Source organism: Plectropomus leopardus, chromosome 19 (genome assembly GCF_008729295.1).
Source record: "Plectropomus leopardus isolate mb chromosome 19, YSFRI_Pleo_2.0, whole genome shotgun sequence".
Classification (NCBI taxonomy): Eukaryota; Metazoa; Chordata; class Actinopteri; order Perciformes; family Serranidae; genus Plectropomus; species Plectropomus leopardus.
In genome coordinates this window covers 21231669-21246708 of record NC_056481.1, presented here as the reverse complement: position 1 = coordinate 21246708, position 15040 = coordinate 21231669, and the positions used below count along the sequence as shown (strand labels likewise).

General features: G+C 37.9%; 2 protein-coding genes across 2 annotated transcripts in view; both read left to right on the top strand.

The window, feature by feature from the left end:
- The first annotated feature begins 7395 nt into the window (after nt 1-7395).
- LOC121958884 (sulfotransferase 1C1-like) lies at nt 7396-10735 on the top strand. The gene is given in 9 exon segments (XM_042508047.1): nt 7396-7648; nt 7790-7888; nt 7891-7917; nt 8544-8641; nt 8806-8932; nt 9600-9694; nt 9770-9787; nt 9789-9951; nt 10544-10735. Coding segments are annotated over 9 exon segments (906 nt in total). The 5' UTR covers nt 7396-7482; the 3' UTR covers nt 10657-10735.
- Nucleotides 10736-12937: 2202 nt separating this feature from the next.
- The window catches only part of mrtfab (myocardin related transcription factor Ab), a 56333-nt gene continuing 54230 nt past the window's right edge, over nt 12938-15040 (top strand). Inside the window, exons 1-2 of the mRNA XM_042508285.1 lie at nt 12938-13110; nt 13700-13761. The gene's annotated coding sequence lies outside the window, so the exon portion shown is untranslated. The remainder of the gene's footprint in view (nt 13111-13699; nt 13762-15040) is intronic.

Sequence of the window (15040 nt, the reverse complement as noted above, 5' to 3'; positions counted from 1 at the left end):
TGGGAGGAGCAAAAGTTCTGTAAAAACAGCTTATTGACCAGTGGCTCCCAGTCTGAGAGTTGAGACCCTTTAAAGGGTCCCTTGACAAGTTTGCAAATTTGAGGTGTCAATTCAGCTATGTAAAAATATGTATCTTGATTAGATTTATTTTTATTTTTTTATTTATTTATTTATTTTACAGGCCCGTTTGCATCTCAGCTGGAAGAGCCAGGCGGGTGTCTGTAGTCTCTAGTTTCAGAAGACAGCTGTCTAACTGATGGACATTCTGCATAAAACTAAAGCCTGCACTTTCCCATCAATAGTGAGGTACCTTAAGTTTTTCCATTTATAACTTGTGAACAAGTGGGAACTAAAGTGACAATTTTGCTGGCGTATGACATTGTTATAATGTTGGGTCATAAAATTTATCACAAATGATTTCATAGAAAGAACGTATTAGATAAATGCCTTAAACTAGGGAGCCAAGAACGGCCATGCTTGCAAATACTGTCTAATGCCGTATGAGCTTAGAGCAAAAACAGGCTGGTAAACACCAGTGAATAGTCAGCACCAGAATGTTTTGCTGGCTTGTAAAACACTCATACCAGAGCTGTATCAGCTGTTAGCACAAGTTGTGAGCTATAATCCAGCAGTAAATGTTTGTCTAACTGTTGATGGTGGAGCTGTTGAGTGGATTTTTTCAGGTTGTTGCTTGCACAGGGCGCCATGCTCTGCATATTTTTTTTTTTGTTCCTTTGTCAGTTACATGCCAAAAAAATCAGTTAATGATAAGTTATTTTAGGCCCTAGAAGCATATTTTTACTCTATTTATGAATTTGCACATCTTTTTGCAGCCAATGGCTGTTAAAACAATGTTATCCTTTAAAAGTGCTTGAAAAAGTACATCAAAGTCCTTGTCTATGACTTGTTCCTGTCTGTATGAGCCCTGTGACAGACTGCTTTTACTGGAACTGACGATAACTTCACATACTAAAGTATTAGTGAAAACATCCAGCATCAATGACAGAAAGGTAACATTGGATAGAAGTGTTGGTTCTCAGTTAGTATTTGCTGCCCTCTAGGCCAAAGAGATCGCCAACACATGTAGTATAGTACAAAGTATTTCCAGTTAATAACTGCATGTTGATCACAATTATACAGTTGTTATCACAATGTGACACTTAATTTTGAAAAACTTAAGAAGGTTGAGATGGCCTGATGCTGAAAATTGAGCTTAACGATCAAAAGTGTCTTTGACCAAAGCATTCAATGGATACCAGCTTAAAAAAATCATATTTTTAACTAATATGAACATGCTGTATTGCAAATTAAAATAATAATAATAATAAATAATTTTCAACTCCACGCAGTTCTGAGCCTCTTTCAAAGTGATACTTAATATTATTATACTATTATTACACTAGCCTGTTTGGTTTTCTTTCGTTAGGCCATCCTGCTGCAGGGAAACACAGGACAGAGACGGCTCTGTAGTTAACAGTATTCACTAATGAGCTGTGACAGAGGAGTTGACAGTGGAACCGGTCTGTGAGGTTATGCAGCTGAAATAGTAACCAAAGTTGAGTTTTAGCTGCTTTCCTCTTTAATATCCTAAACATCAGCACCCATTGTTCCATGATTAAAGAAATGAACTAACACTGCTCAGAGGACTGACTGAACTGACTTGCACTGAAAAACAGTGCGGTTACTATGCCATCAGAAGCGTTAAAAAAAAGAAGAGTTTCAGAATACGTAGTGAAAGTCAGTGTTCGGGTGCTCTAAACACATCTTGCAAATAATTCTAGGATCAAGAAACTCTTAGGTTTTTTACCAGCATTAGTGAGTCCGTCTCAGATCCAACTCAAGGAGTAGCAGGAAAGTGACTAAAGGGACTCCAAACACATTCTGCAAGTAGATTATCACATCTCTCTGTCTCTCTCTCTCCAGCCGTAGAATTACACTCTAATCAAGATGCCACCGAGAGATTTATAAATGAAATCTTGTCAGAGTGTCAGAGTGTTGCAGTCAGACGAGGAAAGAGCTGATATGTTGTGCACTTTCTTTTTGTCAGATGGGCTCACTTGGCCAGACACAGAGGTATTTTTTGTTGTTTTTTTCCCTTGCAGCTGCTGTTTGCACACCGTATTCTTTATGGCTTTGAGCAGCTACAGCAGGACACTTTGGGTGTCTGTATTTGGTACAAATTTTAAAGGATTAAGGTAACTGTTTGAAGGATTATTCTTTTGTAAATAAAACATTGCTTTTGTGTTGCTAATGCAACAACTTTGGTCCCTGTTTACTTCCTGTCATCTACCAAGTACAGTGACATCAGTGACAGCATAGACCAAATCACAGTGACGCCTCGCTAACAACAAAAATCACTTCCAGGTTGAAAACTGGCTGCTGTTTTGAATTGCGGAGATATTTGAATTCAGCCCACTTGTTTATTTCTGTTGTCATTTTCAGTCATATCTGTAACATATAAAGATAAGAGTTAAGCACAGTGGACCTATCTGACGCATCTGTTGTGCTTTTCTTATTAACTGCATCGCTTTGATAAACCAAATTTACTGGCGCAGAAGCTAAGCAATGTACCGCTGTGGCAAAACATATTTTATCCACCTGAACAAAATCAATATCAGTTTAAGTGCGCAATATATTTGAATATTATCAAATCAAATTAAATCAAACTTTATTTATAGAGCACTTTTCATACATTTAATGTCGCACAAAGTGCTTCACAAGTTCAAAACATGAAACAACATCTAAACATATAACCCCCCCCCCCCTCCACAGGCCCACCCACCAGAACACATACAGAAAGACGACATTAAAAAGGCACAGAACAGAATGGCTGTGTAATGGCTATGTCTATTATGTAAAAAAAAAATATTTTGTTAAAATATTGTGATTCTGTTGCATTATATCTTTGTTGTTTTACCTGTCATTAGAAAAACCCATCCAAACAATTATTAAATACACATTACATGATGCTGACTAACATTTTTTTATCTAAATGTTGGTGTTTTTTGCTTTTTTATTGGTCTTCAAACAGATCATGGATCTGTCCAGCAGCTGCATCTCAGTCCCCTATTGGGTCTGATATATTGTTACATCATGGCACATAAACGAACAAGAAAGGAAAATGAACATGTGCATGTAAATAATTAAGAAATACATCAGTAAGCGTCACATAATGTGTGTTTTTTAATCTGGTGGAAGGATTTGTCAGTTAAAATTTAAACAATAAAGATATGATGGTTTATAGTGTTATTTGCCCACCTCACTGACTCCAGCAGAACTGAATCCAAAGTCTGGCTCCTTGAACGCTGTCATTGACTCATGACCTTTCCTTCTTTTATATTTTTCCTATCAGCTACCAAGAAAACAGTATTTTTAAAAAATATTTGTATGGTCACTGTCAACTGAAGAACACAGTGTAAGCCTACAGAGTATGTTCATATTTAAGAGTAGACAAATTTCCTCTTTGACAAAGCGCAGTTAGGGCTGGCTCAGGCTTACTTTGGACCAGCCCCTAGTGAGGCTGATATAGGTCCAGTCTGTTGGGGCACCGTGTACCATGTTACAAAAATCAAACACTCCAACAACAGGAAAACATTCTCATGTTGGTCTTGTAGTGTGTTTTCAAAACAAACTAATCACAGCAAACTGAAAAAACAAATCCAAACACAACAGCTGACTTCAAAATAACCTAAAAATGGAGAGTGAAGAGGAAATCTACTGCAATTTAAAAACAGTCTTTGAACTAGGTGTATAGTGGAAGAAATAATAGTGGAAGAAAGTGTGGGGCAAACAGTAGTTAAAAGACAACTGAAGGGAGCTTTTCATCTTTGCCATGATCTGGAAAATATTGAGATGTAGTTTTTTCAACGTCTCTTGAGTTGCACCAAGAAGCAGTACTACGAATTTATTTTGGTTGAAGTTTTGGGTGTTTTTAGGGGGTGTTATTCCATCTCTGAAGAAGAAGACCCAACTTGCCAATGCCATTTTGTATATTAGCTGATGAGCAATCCCTGGCTGTTGAATAACTAATCTTTAACAGCAGGCATTCAAGAACACTTACGGTACTTTGTTACGCATTAGGCATCTTGGTTAACAATTAAATTCTGCCCACATGAGGTGGAGAAGATAGTGTAGCTCTTGATGTTTTGCACAATTACAGCGTCAGTACCCTACCTTTTGGGAAGTCACAAGACAATTTTATAGTGCACTACATAGTGAATGAAATTTTCATTTAAGGTTCCTAACAGCACTACAATAAGGCTTACTCACTATATAATGCACTATATTGTGGACGTCTGTGCACCCCGAACAGAGCTTGACTGTGCAGAGCAGTGCAGAGAGAAGCTCACCAATCAGTCACCATTGAAGGGGACTAAATCTGCTGGTTCTGGGTTAATAAATATGAATCCAACTATGACCTCTAGCACGCACTGGGGCAGTTTACAGCTGATTGTGAAGCAGTTGGAATGAGAGTCAGCACCTCCAAATCTGAAGCCATGGTTCACTGCCAAAAAAACGGTGGATTGCCTCGTCTGGGTTGGGAGAGACTTGCTGCCCCAAGCTAAGGAGTTCAAGGATCTCGGGGTCTTGTTCACGGTTGAGGGTAGAGTGGAGCATGAGATGGACAGGTGGTTTGGTGCAGTATCTGCAATGATGCGGGAGTTGCATCGGTCCAGGGTGGTGAAGAAGGAGCTGGGTTGGAAGCTTTCGATGTACCAGTCCATCTATGTTCCGACCCTCACCTGTGGTCCTGAGCTTTGGGTGGTGAGATCTTGGATACAACCAGCTGAAATGAGTTTCCTCTGGAGGGTGGCTGGGCTTAGCTTTAGAGATGCTTCTTTGTGTCGAAAGGAGCCAGTTGAGGTGCCTTGGGCATCGGATGTCTCCTGGGTGCCTCCCACTGGAGATGTTCCAGGGACATCTAACTGGTCGGAGGCCCTGTGGCAGACACAGAACCTGCTGGAGGGATTACATATCTCATCTGGCCTGGGAACACCTTGGAGTACCCCAGGAGAAGTTGGAAAGCGTTGCTTGAGAGGGGGAGGTCTGAAGTGCTTTACTCAGCCTACTGCCCCGCGGCTGGCCCCTTGATCAGCAGACGTCAGCAATGGGTGGATTATCTATTTCCACTATTACAGCTCCAGTGAAAAATTACGTTTTGATGTTAAAGTTTTATTATTGTTGTTATTGATGCGGTGTTACAATAATAGGGTTCCCATCAACTGATGGGGAGATTGTTGGATACAAAGCTGGAACGTGTATCTTGCTCATAATGAATGGGCTGTTCCATAGCTAATGCAGGGAATCTATGCTAGCTTGCTAGACTTAGACTTAGACTTAGACACGTTTCTTTATCCCACTTGTGGGAAATTAGCTTGTCACAGCAGCCGTGTGTACAGAAAAAATATATATAAAATATCAATATATACAAAATATAAAATATACAAAAGTGCACAAATAGGCATGTATCAAAGAAGAAGAAAAAATGTACAGGTTTGAAATGCAAAAATCAAAGATATACCAGAAAAAAATCAAAGATATACAGATTAAAACAAGATGCAGGTAAGAATGTGGGAGAATGAGGGAGCACTGTTGTTGCATTGTAATAAATAGTAATAAGGATAATTAGGCAGGGGCAATTTTTAAAATACAACTGAAAGAGAAAAAAGTGACATGATGGCAAGAATTTAGCATAACACTGTAAGAAAATTGATTAAATTAGAATTTTCATAACACTTCACAAAAACTAGCACAATCAAACTGTTATATCACCTTTAAATCAATATATTTGATACGATTTAAATATTTGTGGTATTTATTATAAATACCAACATGATTGTGTGAAGTCCGTATGAGTGCAGTGTAACATGATTAACTGTGCCGGGTTGACTTCAGGCAGGCATTGAGACTGAAACCTCACAGAAACTCGACACATATCTTAAGTTAAATAATCCTTGAGAAATTGTTTTTGTTGCTTCTTTTATCTTTAAAGAAAATAAAAATGCACCTGTATTCTCTCTAGAGATATCCTAATAAAAACAGAGGTTACTAAGGAATCCCTAACCAGCAGAGAAACAGCAAAGAAGAGATAACGGAAGAGTCACAGGGATGTTTACATAGTGCCGTAGTGCAAAGCCAGAGTAGACCTGCGGGAGTATAAAAGCAAATTAACTGTGAGTATTTGCCGAAGGAAGAAAAAGCCAGTTCAATAGAAGGACCTCAGGGAGAACCACTGAACCAACTTTGCCTGAGTTATTGAAGTCAAAATTTGGTCAAAAATGGGTGGATTATCTATTTCCACTATTACAGCTCCAGTGAAAAATTACGTTTTGATGTTAAAGTTTTATTATTGTTGTTATTGATGCGGTGTTACAATAATAGGGTTCCCATCAACTGATGGGGAGATTGTTGGATACAAAGCTGGAGAGTGGAATTTGCTCATAATGAATGGGCTGTTCCATAGCTAATGCAGGGAATCTATGCTAGCTTGCTAGACTTAGACTTAGACTTAGACACCTTTATTTATCCCACTTGTGGGAAATTAGCTTGTCACAGCAGCCGTGTGTGTACAGAAAAAAAAAATAAAATATCAATATATACAAAATATAAAATATACAAAAGTGCACAAATAGGCATGTATCAAAGAAGAAGAAAAAATGTACAGGTTTGAAATGCAAAAATCAAAGATATACCAGAAAAAAATCAAAGATATACAGATTAAAACAAGATGCAGGTAAGAATGTGGGAGAATGAGGGAGCACTGTTGTTGCATTGTAATAAATAGTAATAAGGATAATTAGGCAGGGGCAATTTTTAAAATACAACTGAAAGAGAAAAAAGTGACATGATGGCAAGAATTTAGCATAACACTGTAAGAAAATTGATTAAATTAGAATTTTCATAACACTTCACAAAAACTAGCACAATCAACTGTTATATCACCTTTAAATCAATATATTTGATACGATTTAAATATTTGTGGTATTTATTATAAATACCAACATGATTGTGTGAAGTCCGTATGAGTGCAGTGTAACATGATTAACTGTGCCGGGTTGACTTCAGGCAGGCATTGAGACTGAAACCTCACAGAAACTCGACACATATCTTAAGTTAAATAATCCTTGAGAAATTGTTTTTGTTGCTTCTTTTATCTTTAAAAGAAAATAAAAATGCACCTGTTTTCTCTCTAGAGATATCCTAATAAACAGAGGTTACTAAGGAATCCCTAACCAGCAGAGAAAACAGCAAAGAAGAGATAAAGGAAGAGTCACAGTGATGTTTACATAGTGCCGTAGTGCAAAGCCAGAGGAGACCTGCGGGAGTATAAAAGCAAATTAACTGTGAGTATTTGCCGAAGGAAGAAAAGCCAGTTCAATAGAAGGACCTCAGGGAGAACCACTGAACCAACTTTGCCTGAGTTATTGAAGTCAAAATTTGTCTTCTAGTTGTCGGTTTCCTTGACTAAATCAAGAATCAGCCATGCCAATGGAGGAAAAAGAGTTGTCCCACAGTGGAGACCATCGTCCTCCTCTCATCCTAGTCAGAGGAGTTCCCCTGGAAAACTGGACCGCCAAAAACTTAGACTCCGTCATGGCTTTCCGTCCCGATCCCTCAGACATCCTCATAGCCACCTACCCCAAAGCAGGTACTTGTGTTCAACTCTAAGAGGGTAATCAGATTAGGACAGGATGTTTTTTTTTTTACTGAAGTTATGTTAGTGTTTTTTACATGGTAATAAACTAATCATTTTAAAGCGCTTTTTAAATGTATGATTTTTGGGCATAAGGGACCACATGGACCCAGGAGATAGTCGACCTGCTTCTTCACAAGGGAGACGCTGAAGCCTGCGGACGAGCCCCCACACACATCCGCAGTCCATTTCTGGAGAGCGCCTTCCCCCACCCAGCCCGTCAGGTGTGTTCTTATGTTTGTATGTGTGGTTGTGTTTACAGTTTTAATTAAGTTTATCTTGAAGTGCCTTTTGTGTCAGCTGTCAGCTAGCTTTACCTAAAACTGAAGTTCTAATATTCAATAGATCTTACGTGTGTGTGGGGGGGTACTTTTCTTTGAGGACATTGAGGGCTTTTTTTCTGCACTTTGGTGTTTATATTTCAAGTACATGACATGAGGATAATGAGGGCTTTTTCCTGCACTTTGGTGTTTATATTTCAAGTACATGACATGAGGACAATGAGGGCTTTTTCCTGCACTTTGGTGTTTATATTTCAAGTACATGACTTAATCATTGATAGATTGAAATGTGTACTTCAAAAAGTGCCAACTTTCCAGATGAGTCTTGTAATGTTAAAAAGGTTTTTTTTTCTGATAGCTGTATTTACTTTGCAGATATAGATTATTAGTACAAAATTTGTTGCTGACCAAAGTGACCATACGAACACCTCCCTGATATGGCATTCAGAAGTGCATATTTATCTACATGTATGCATTAGAGAGGGGCTCACATAACATAAAGATAACACTGAATCTGAGATAGTGTTTTTTTATATGACAGAATCCTTTTCCCTGAATTTCTGTTTCAGGTCTTGATCATCTGAGGAATATGGATCCCCCGAGATTTATTAAAACACATCTTCCTTTTCAATTGCTGCCTTCTGGATTTTGGGAAAACAACTGCAAGGTAAGACAGAAACTCTCAGAATCAAGTGAGGGCAAAATCCTGCTGGGAATTTTATTGCTTCAGACTGAATAAATAGATAACAGATGGACTAAACCATGCAACTTGCTCACTGTCTGCCTTGTTGTTGTAATTTCCTTTTTATATGTCCCTGATGGTGTGTGAAGGTTATCTACGTGGCACGAAATGCCAAAGACAACATGGTGAGCTACTACCACTTCGACCGTATGAATATGTTCCATCCTGAGCCGGGGCCATGGGAGGAGTATATGACCAAGTTCATGCAAGGACAGTGTAAGTAGATTAAATCTCATTCCGTGGTGTCATTTTATCTTTATTCACACTGTTTATTAAAAGCTTTTAATCACCTGAGAGAAATTGTATGTTGTCTGAATGAAAAAAAAGAATAATATTTCTGTTATTTAATTCAGAAAATGAAGGAAAATTAATGGATTTGTGGCATGCTTTTGAAATAAGATATTTTTTCATTGTCGACTTGGGGGGGAGGGTATCAAGTATTTCCAAGTCAGTGGCTCATGCCCAAGTAAAGTCACGAGTCACTGATGATGTCAAAGTTTAAGTCGATTTGCAAATGTTTTGAGTTTTTTTTCGAGTCTAAAGACATCAAATTTGTGACTTGAATCTGATTTGCATCCAAGTCATGTTGCTGGAGTCCTAATCTCTGGTGGTAAAACTCATTACGACTTGAATGTTTTTTATATGGGTTATTGCAGTAATAATAAATCAAGCCAGCAGTTTTAAATATTAACAGGTTGTTGAAGAATTGATATTGGTCCAGAGAATAAAAGAGCTCAAGAGCCGAAGAGATTATTCACAACCAGGCAACGCAACAGTTACTAAAACATTTCTCATAACTAACTCTTTAAAATTGACATAAACCTTTTCCTGGAGTAAGAGTAATGTTACGATGAAAGATGCTCAATGATTTCTGTTTCTAAAGTGGCATGGGGCTCCTGGTACGACCATGTGAAAGGCTACTGGATGGAGAGAGAGAAGAAAAATATCCTCTACCTCTTCTATGAGGACATGAAAGAGGTACAGAGAAACATATTGACTCAGTATTACCAACATCTTCTGTACACATTCTTAACATCATATTTGCTTACCCAGAATCCTCGGCGTGAAGTGGGAGCGCATCATGAGGTACCTGGACTTGTCTGTCTCTGATGAGGTCATCAGTCGGATTGTGGAGCTCACGTCCTTTAAGAGCATGAAGGAGAACAAGATGGCCAACTACTCCTGGAAGCCAGCAACTGTTTTTGATCAGTCCATCTCCCCCTTCATGAGAAAAGGTGCACCAGTCTGCTCCCATTCTTGTTCAGAAGCAAATTATTGATCAAAATGATTAAAAATAAAATTCTAATAATAATTATCAGTTCTTTGGATTATACAGTGGCGCCCCTTAGAGGTTTATTAATTTCTTCCCTTTGCTTCTGTTTATATACTGTGTATATATATATATATATATATATATATATATATTTACTGTGAGAACCTTATCCTCATTATGGCTGAAATAGTTGGTTGATGCAAATGCTAAAATCTGAAACTACTTTAGTAATTTCTTCATCTTTAAAAACATAATATTTCTAGCAAAAATGCCCAGAATCTTCTCAAATGTGAAGCCTTACTGGTTGTCCTGATCTTGTAGTGTACTAATTTAACTTTCTTTGGTTATGTTTTGGACTATTTTTGGCCCAAAATAAACAATTTGAAGGGGGCACATTGGGACATATACCATACCACACTTACCTTATAGCTCAATAATTTAGGCTTTTAGGGAAAATGATCTAAGAGGTTGCACCTCACTTATTTGCTAATTACTAGTAATTGATTATATATCTAACACTTTTGTTTCCTTTTCTGCATTTTCTCTCTTCACAGGCGAAGTAGGTGATTGGAGAAACCATTTCACACCTGAGCAATTACAAATGTTTGATGATGATTATAAAAAGCAAATGAAGGATGTCAGCATACCATTCAGGACTCTCATCTAACGATTTCTCCAAACTGATGCAGCTCTGCAAACCAAAGACCGACAAACGGCTACGTTGCAGCACTCAGAATGGAGAAACACTGACCAAAAAATAAAAAATAAAAAATAGAAATGAATAAATTTGCTTTATCCTGGATGTTAAACACTGCGATGAATGTGCCTCCTGATATGTAGTTATAGAAGAAAAGCAACAAATGCTTGTTAAATACAATACAAAAATGTATGTTCAAAGGATCAATAAAAACCCATCGCTCATTTGAAGTCATGTGATCACCAACAGTTTGCTGACTGCATTGAGCCTGTAGAGAGCGCTGTCAACATATCGCATGTGGTTTTCTGTCCATTTTAAGTCATTCGAGCTGAGTGAATAAGCCAAGTAAAATAAGTTAATAATCACTTTGAATACCCTGAAAAATAAGTTAAATTTATTGTGGTAATGAAATAAAGTATCTTTCTCTGAAATGCAGCTGTGAAGAAAATAATTTGTATTGTCATTGAAGCCTGTGATTGTTCTAGTGATAAAGTAGGGAGTTATACTTGGAGATGGATAACTCAATACTGATGGAATGACAATGAAAATGTTATTGGCTTCTCTTTTGTATCTTTGTCCTGCTAGTCCTCTCACCTTACTTATATGTGGCTTTTTACACTTACTGGTATAAATTGCCACTGTTTAGTTTTAACAATAATTTCTTAATTTGCTGATCTTAGACCAGTATAGCGTACATGTAATGTACGTAAATGTGTTTAATTAAGCTGAGCCAAAAAACTTAACTCTGGAATTCTCTCACTTCTACTGTGTTCTGTTAAGAGTGATAGCGAGAAAAAAAGGCGAAAAAATCTGATAAAGCATCACCAAAATGGATTATATTTATATAATGGCAATATTTTTAAAAAAAATATATATATAATTACCCAAAGGGGTAAAATGAACTAAAAATGGCCAAGACTTTTATGCTTTATCTGAAGGTGATGTACATATTGCACCTCCCGAGGGATGAGGGGGGAAGGTTACACATAAAAAAATATAGGTGTTATCAGTGTTAGTTGGGAATAACTGAAATGGAATTAAGTGAGTCAATAGACTGTGGTGAAGAGGTAAGAGTATTCTGAAGATGTCCAATTACAATAGCCAAGATTTGATTGCCAGATATTGCTAGACCTGGCTGCAGACACAGCTCAGGCCCACAAGGGCATGCACAATAGGCATCTCTGCAAGTGCATGCCCAAGAGTCTGGGTTGGAAGGATTTTATTTATTTATTTATTTTATGAACTTTATCAAAATGTATTTAACACTAATATCAAACAGTTTAAAAAGCCACATCATGGTTATGTTCATATTTTTCACATCAACTGAACTGAGTAAGGGCAGCAATCAGACAAATTAAAATATGTAGACAGCCTCAAATAATTAGATAAGTGAAGAGTAAATCACAAGACAACCAATATACAAAAAACATCAGAAAACACAAGTAGTCATTCAGGAATTAGGGCACATAGATATTTATTTATGTTACCCTCTGTTTAGGAGCTGTAAGAAATTCATTTTAAATTTCCTTTTTTTAATTGTTTATTATTAGTATTATTTAATTATTTATTTACTTATTTTTGCTAGGACATGATTTGTTCCAAATCTCAAGAAATGGTGAAAGATGTAAAGCTCATTTAGGGACTGTAGCCTGCTTGGCTGGGGTGTATCTGTAGTTTTTTGTTTGGCAAATACATAAAATTGGGGGGGGGGGGGGGGTTCTTGAGCCTCCCTGAGCGACTAGAAACGCGTGATCATCCCTCCACCATAAATAACACTATTTCACATTTTCTTGCTTTGATAAATGATGTGATTTTAGAGAGATTTTTTTTAAAAGAAAACATTTTTTTGAAATCCGTTTGTAGATGGGGGTTCTGAGGGTATTTAAAATAAATACAAAATACTGCCATTAAAAGTCAACTGTCCCTCCCTTAAGCAAAAAACGAAACAAAAAAAAATCCTCCTTAGTACTTGTAAAATGATCTAAAGTGCCTCCCCCGTTTTACACAACTCCTCCCCCTCACAAGTAACGAACAGTCCCTTAAAAACCTGTAGCTCTCCTGTCTCATGAACTCCATGCAGTGTGACACTAGATGGAGACAGAGTCTGTGCGGGAGGATGCGTGTGGCTGTGCTGCATGCGTCTATCTACAATCTATTTTCTCCGTTTCTTAACGTTAAATGCTTTACATATTTTGTCCGAGGCGGTGTGTGTAACACATGCTGACATGTCTCTGCTGCACCGCCTCAGACCAGTGTAGCATGCTAGTAAACATGTTGTAAAGGTGCTGTGGAGGAAGTGGGTCTGTGCGTCCCACGCAGAGGAGGGTTTTCCGGTCAAAGTTTCCTTTGTGAGTCGGAAGTGGTGGTGTGATGCCAAAGCCGTTTATCCTCACAGACACAGCACTCAAGTGGCGACCATGAAAAGTAAGCATGAATACAAACATTTGATATTAAGTGTATCGGCATTAGCTAGCTTTCCCACCAGAGAGGAGTGTATGCTAAACAGTTAGCTAGCGGTTAATGCCCAGCAGATAGCATGCTAACGGTAGCTAGCTAACTTGGGGTGTCTGTAGTCAACAGAGATACCGAACAGCTTTTAAATGCCTGTAATAAGTATGTTGGTTTGTATTTTGTTGTCTTTTGTGTTTACCGTGTCGTTTCTGAGTGATTTTACAGCACAGTCTCACTTTAATTCGCGTTCAGACTTGAGGTTCACTCCCACCCAGACAAGCTAACAATAGCTTAGCATGTGTGTGTTTTGGACAGTGACAGCTGGAGGCTGCTGCCCCATGACCTATGTGGACAGGCCTCCTGCAAAGTGGATTCATTTAACCTTTAAAAACGTGATTGTTTTTACCCTCTTTTACTCCACGAGGGCCCTTTTTGGGCCAGGTTACATTGAGACCGAACCATGCTGCTGATCAAATCCGCAGAGTGATGGAGCAGAATGCAGAAAAGGGTTTGGCAGGAAAGGAGATGTTATCTGGTAAATCTTTTTTGTTTTCCTCAACAGAACCGTTCAGAGCTCCGTCCTGCTGAAATGGGAAAACGCCCCTTCAAGATTTAGTTACACAGGTGAGCAACAAGCCTAGTTTCTTACAGGCCAGGTGGGAACCACATTCTCCACCTTGCTGCTGCTAACTCATGATGTGGTAATTGGTTTTCCTGTGTCTGATGGGGAAACAAAGCGTGGCTGTGTCTACTTGTGCAATTGTGATAAATATCTGGAAGGCTAGTGTGGGCGTGTAGACAGGAATTGATGTCTCTCTTAAATGCATATCACCAGAAGTGTACACTGCATGTCTGAACAGCAGCCCTCTGTTGGAAAAGTACAGATGAAGCAACTAATGTCGCAGTGAGCATCCATTTGAAATGGTTGGCTTGATAAACTGTGTAATTTCTTCAGGGGTTGAGAGATTATCGGCATGGCTGATTATTGAAGTCGATATTTGGCATTTTGCAGATTATCTGTATTAAATTAAACAGTGCGAAGAGAGTGTCAGCATGGGAGGAACTTTTACATTGTAAAACCTCAGGGAGCTAATTCTATTTATTTATTTTTTATTTACATTGTTACTTGACTTTATGAAAGATGTTGCTGGGAACTTCAGTTTTATTGTAAATGCATATCGGTTCCAAATATCAGTTATCGGTTTCATTAACTACCAATAAGAGGTATCATATCGGCCCTGAAAAAACAATATCGGTCAACCCCTAAACTTCTTACAGTACTGTGCAAGTCTTTGGCCACTTTAAATGTTGTTATTTTAGCAGAGTTATAATGATTAAACCTATTTATTTCTCAGTAGTTTCTTTACTAAAAATGCATACAGGAAATATGTATACAGTATTAAAAACGGAAATATTTCAAAATAAATAACTTCACCAGGCTTAAGTTGTATTTAGTGTGACCTCCTTTCCACCTAGAAGGTATAAACTCTCTTGACGCTGACAATAAGAGATTTACAATACTAATCTTTTGATATACAGCAGGTTGCAGTCAAGACATGTCCAAAGCTCAATGTTGATTGTTTGAGCCACTTTTTGTTATGGTTGTAAAATTCCATTTTTCACACTAAATATTGACTTCAGTCTGAACAGGCAATTTATCTTGGACTTTTTTGGTGTTTTAATGCAATGTAGATGTTCTCTATATTTTTTATTAGAGACTGACAAATAGAAATATACATAAACCCATTATAACTTTGCTTGAACAACAACAATCTATGGTGGCCTAAGACTCATGCTCTTTAATATATATCCAGATCATTGTGGAGTCCTGGATTACTGAAGCATCGCTGTGTGCATGTGTGTGATGTGTCGCACTGAGACAGATCGCATGATGTGTTGAAGC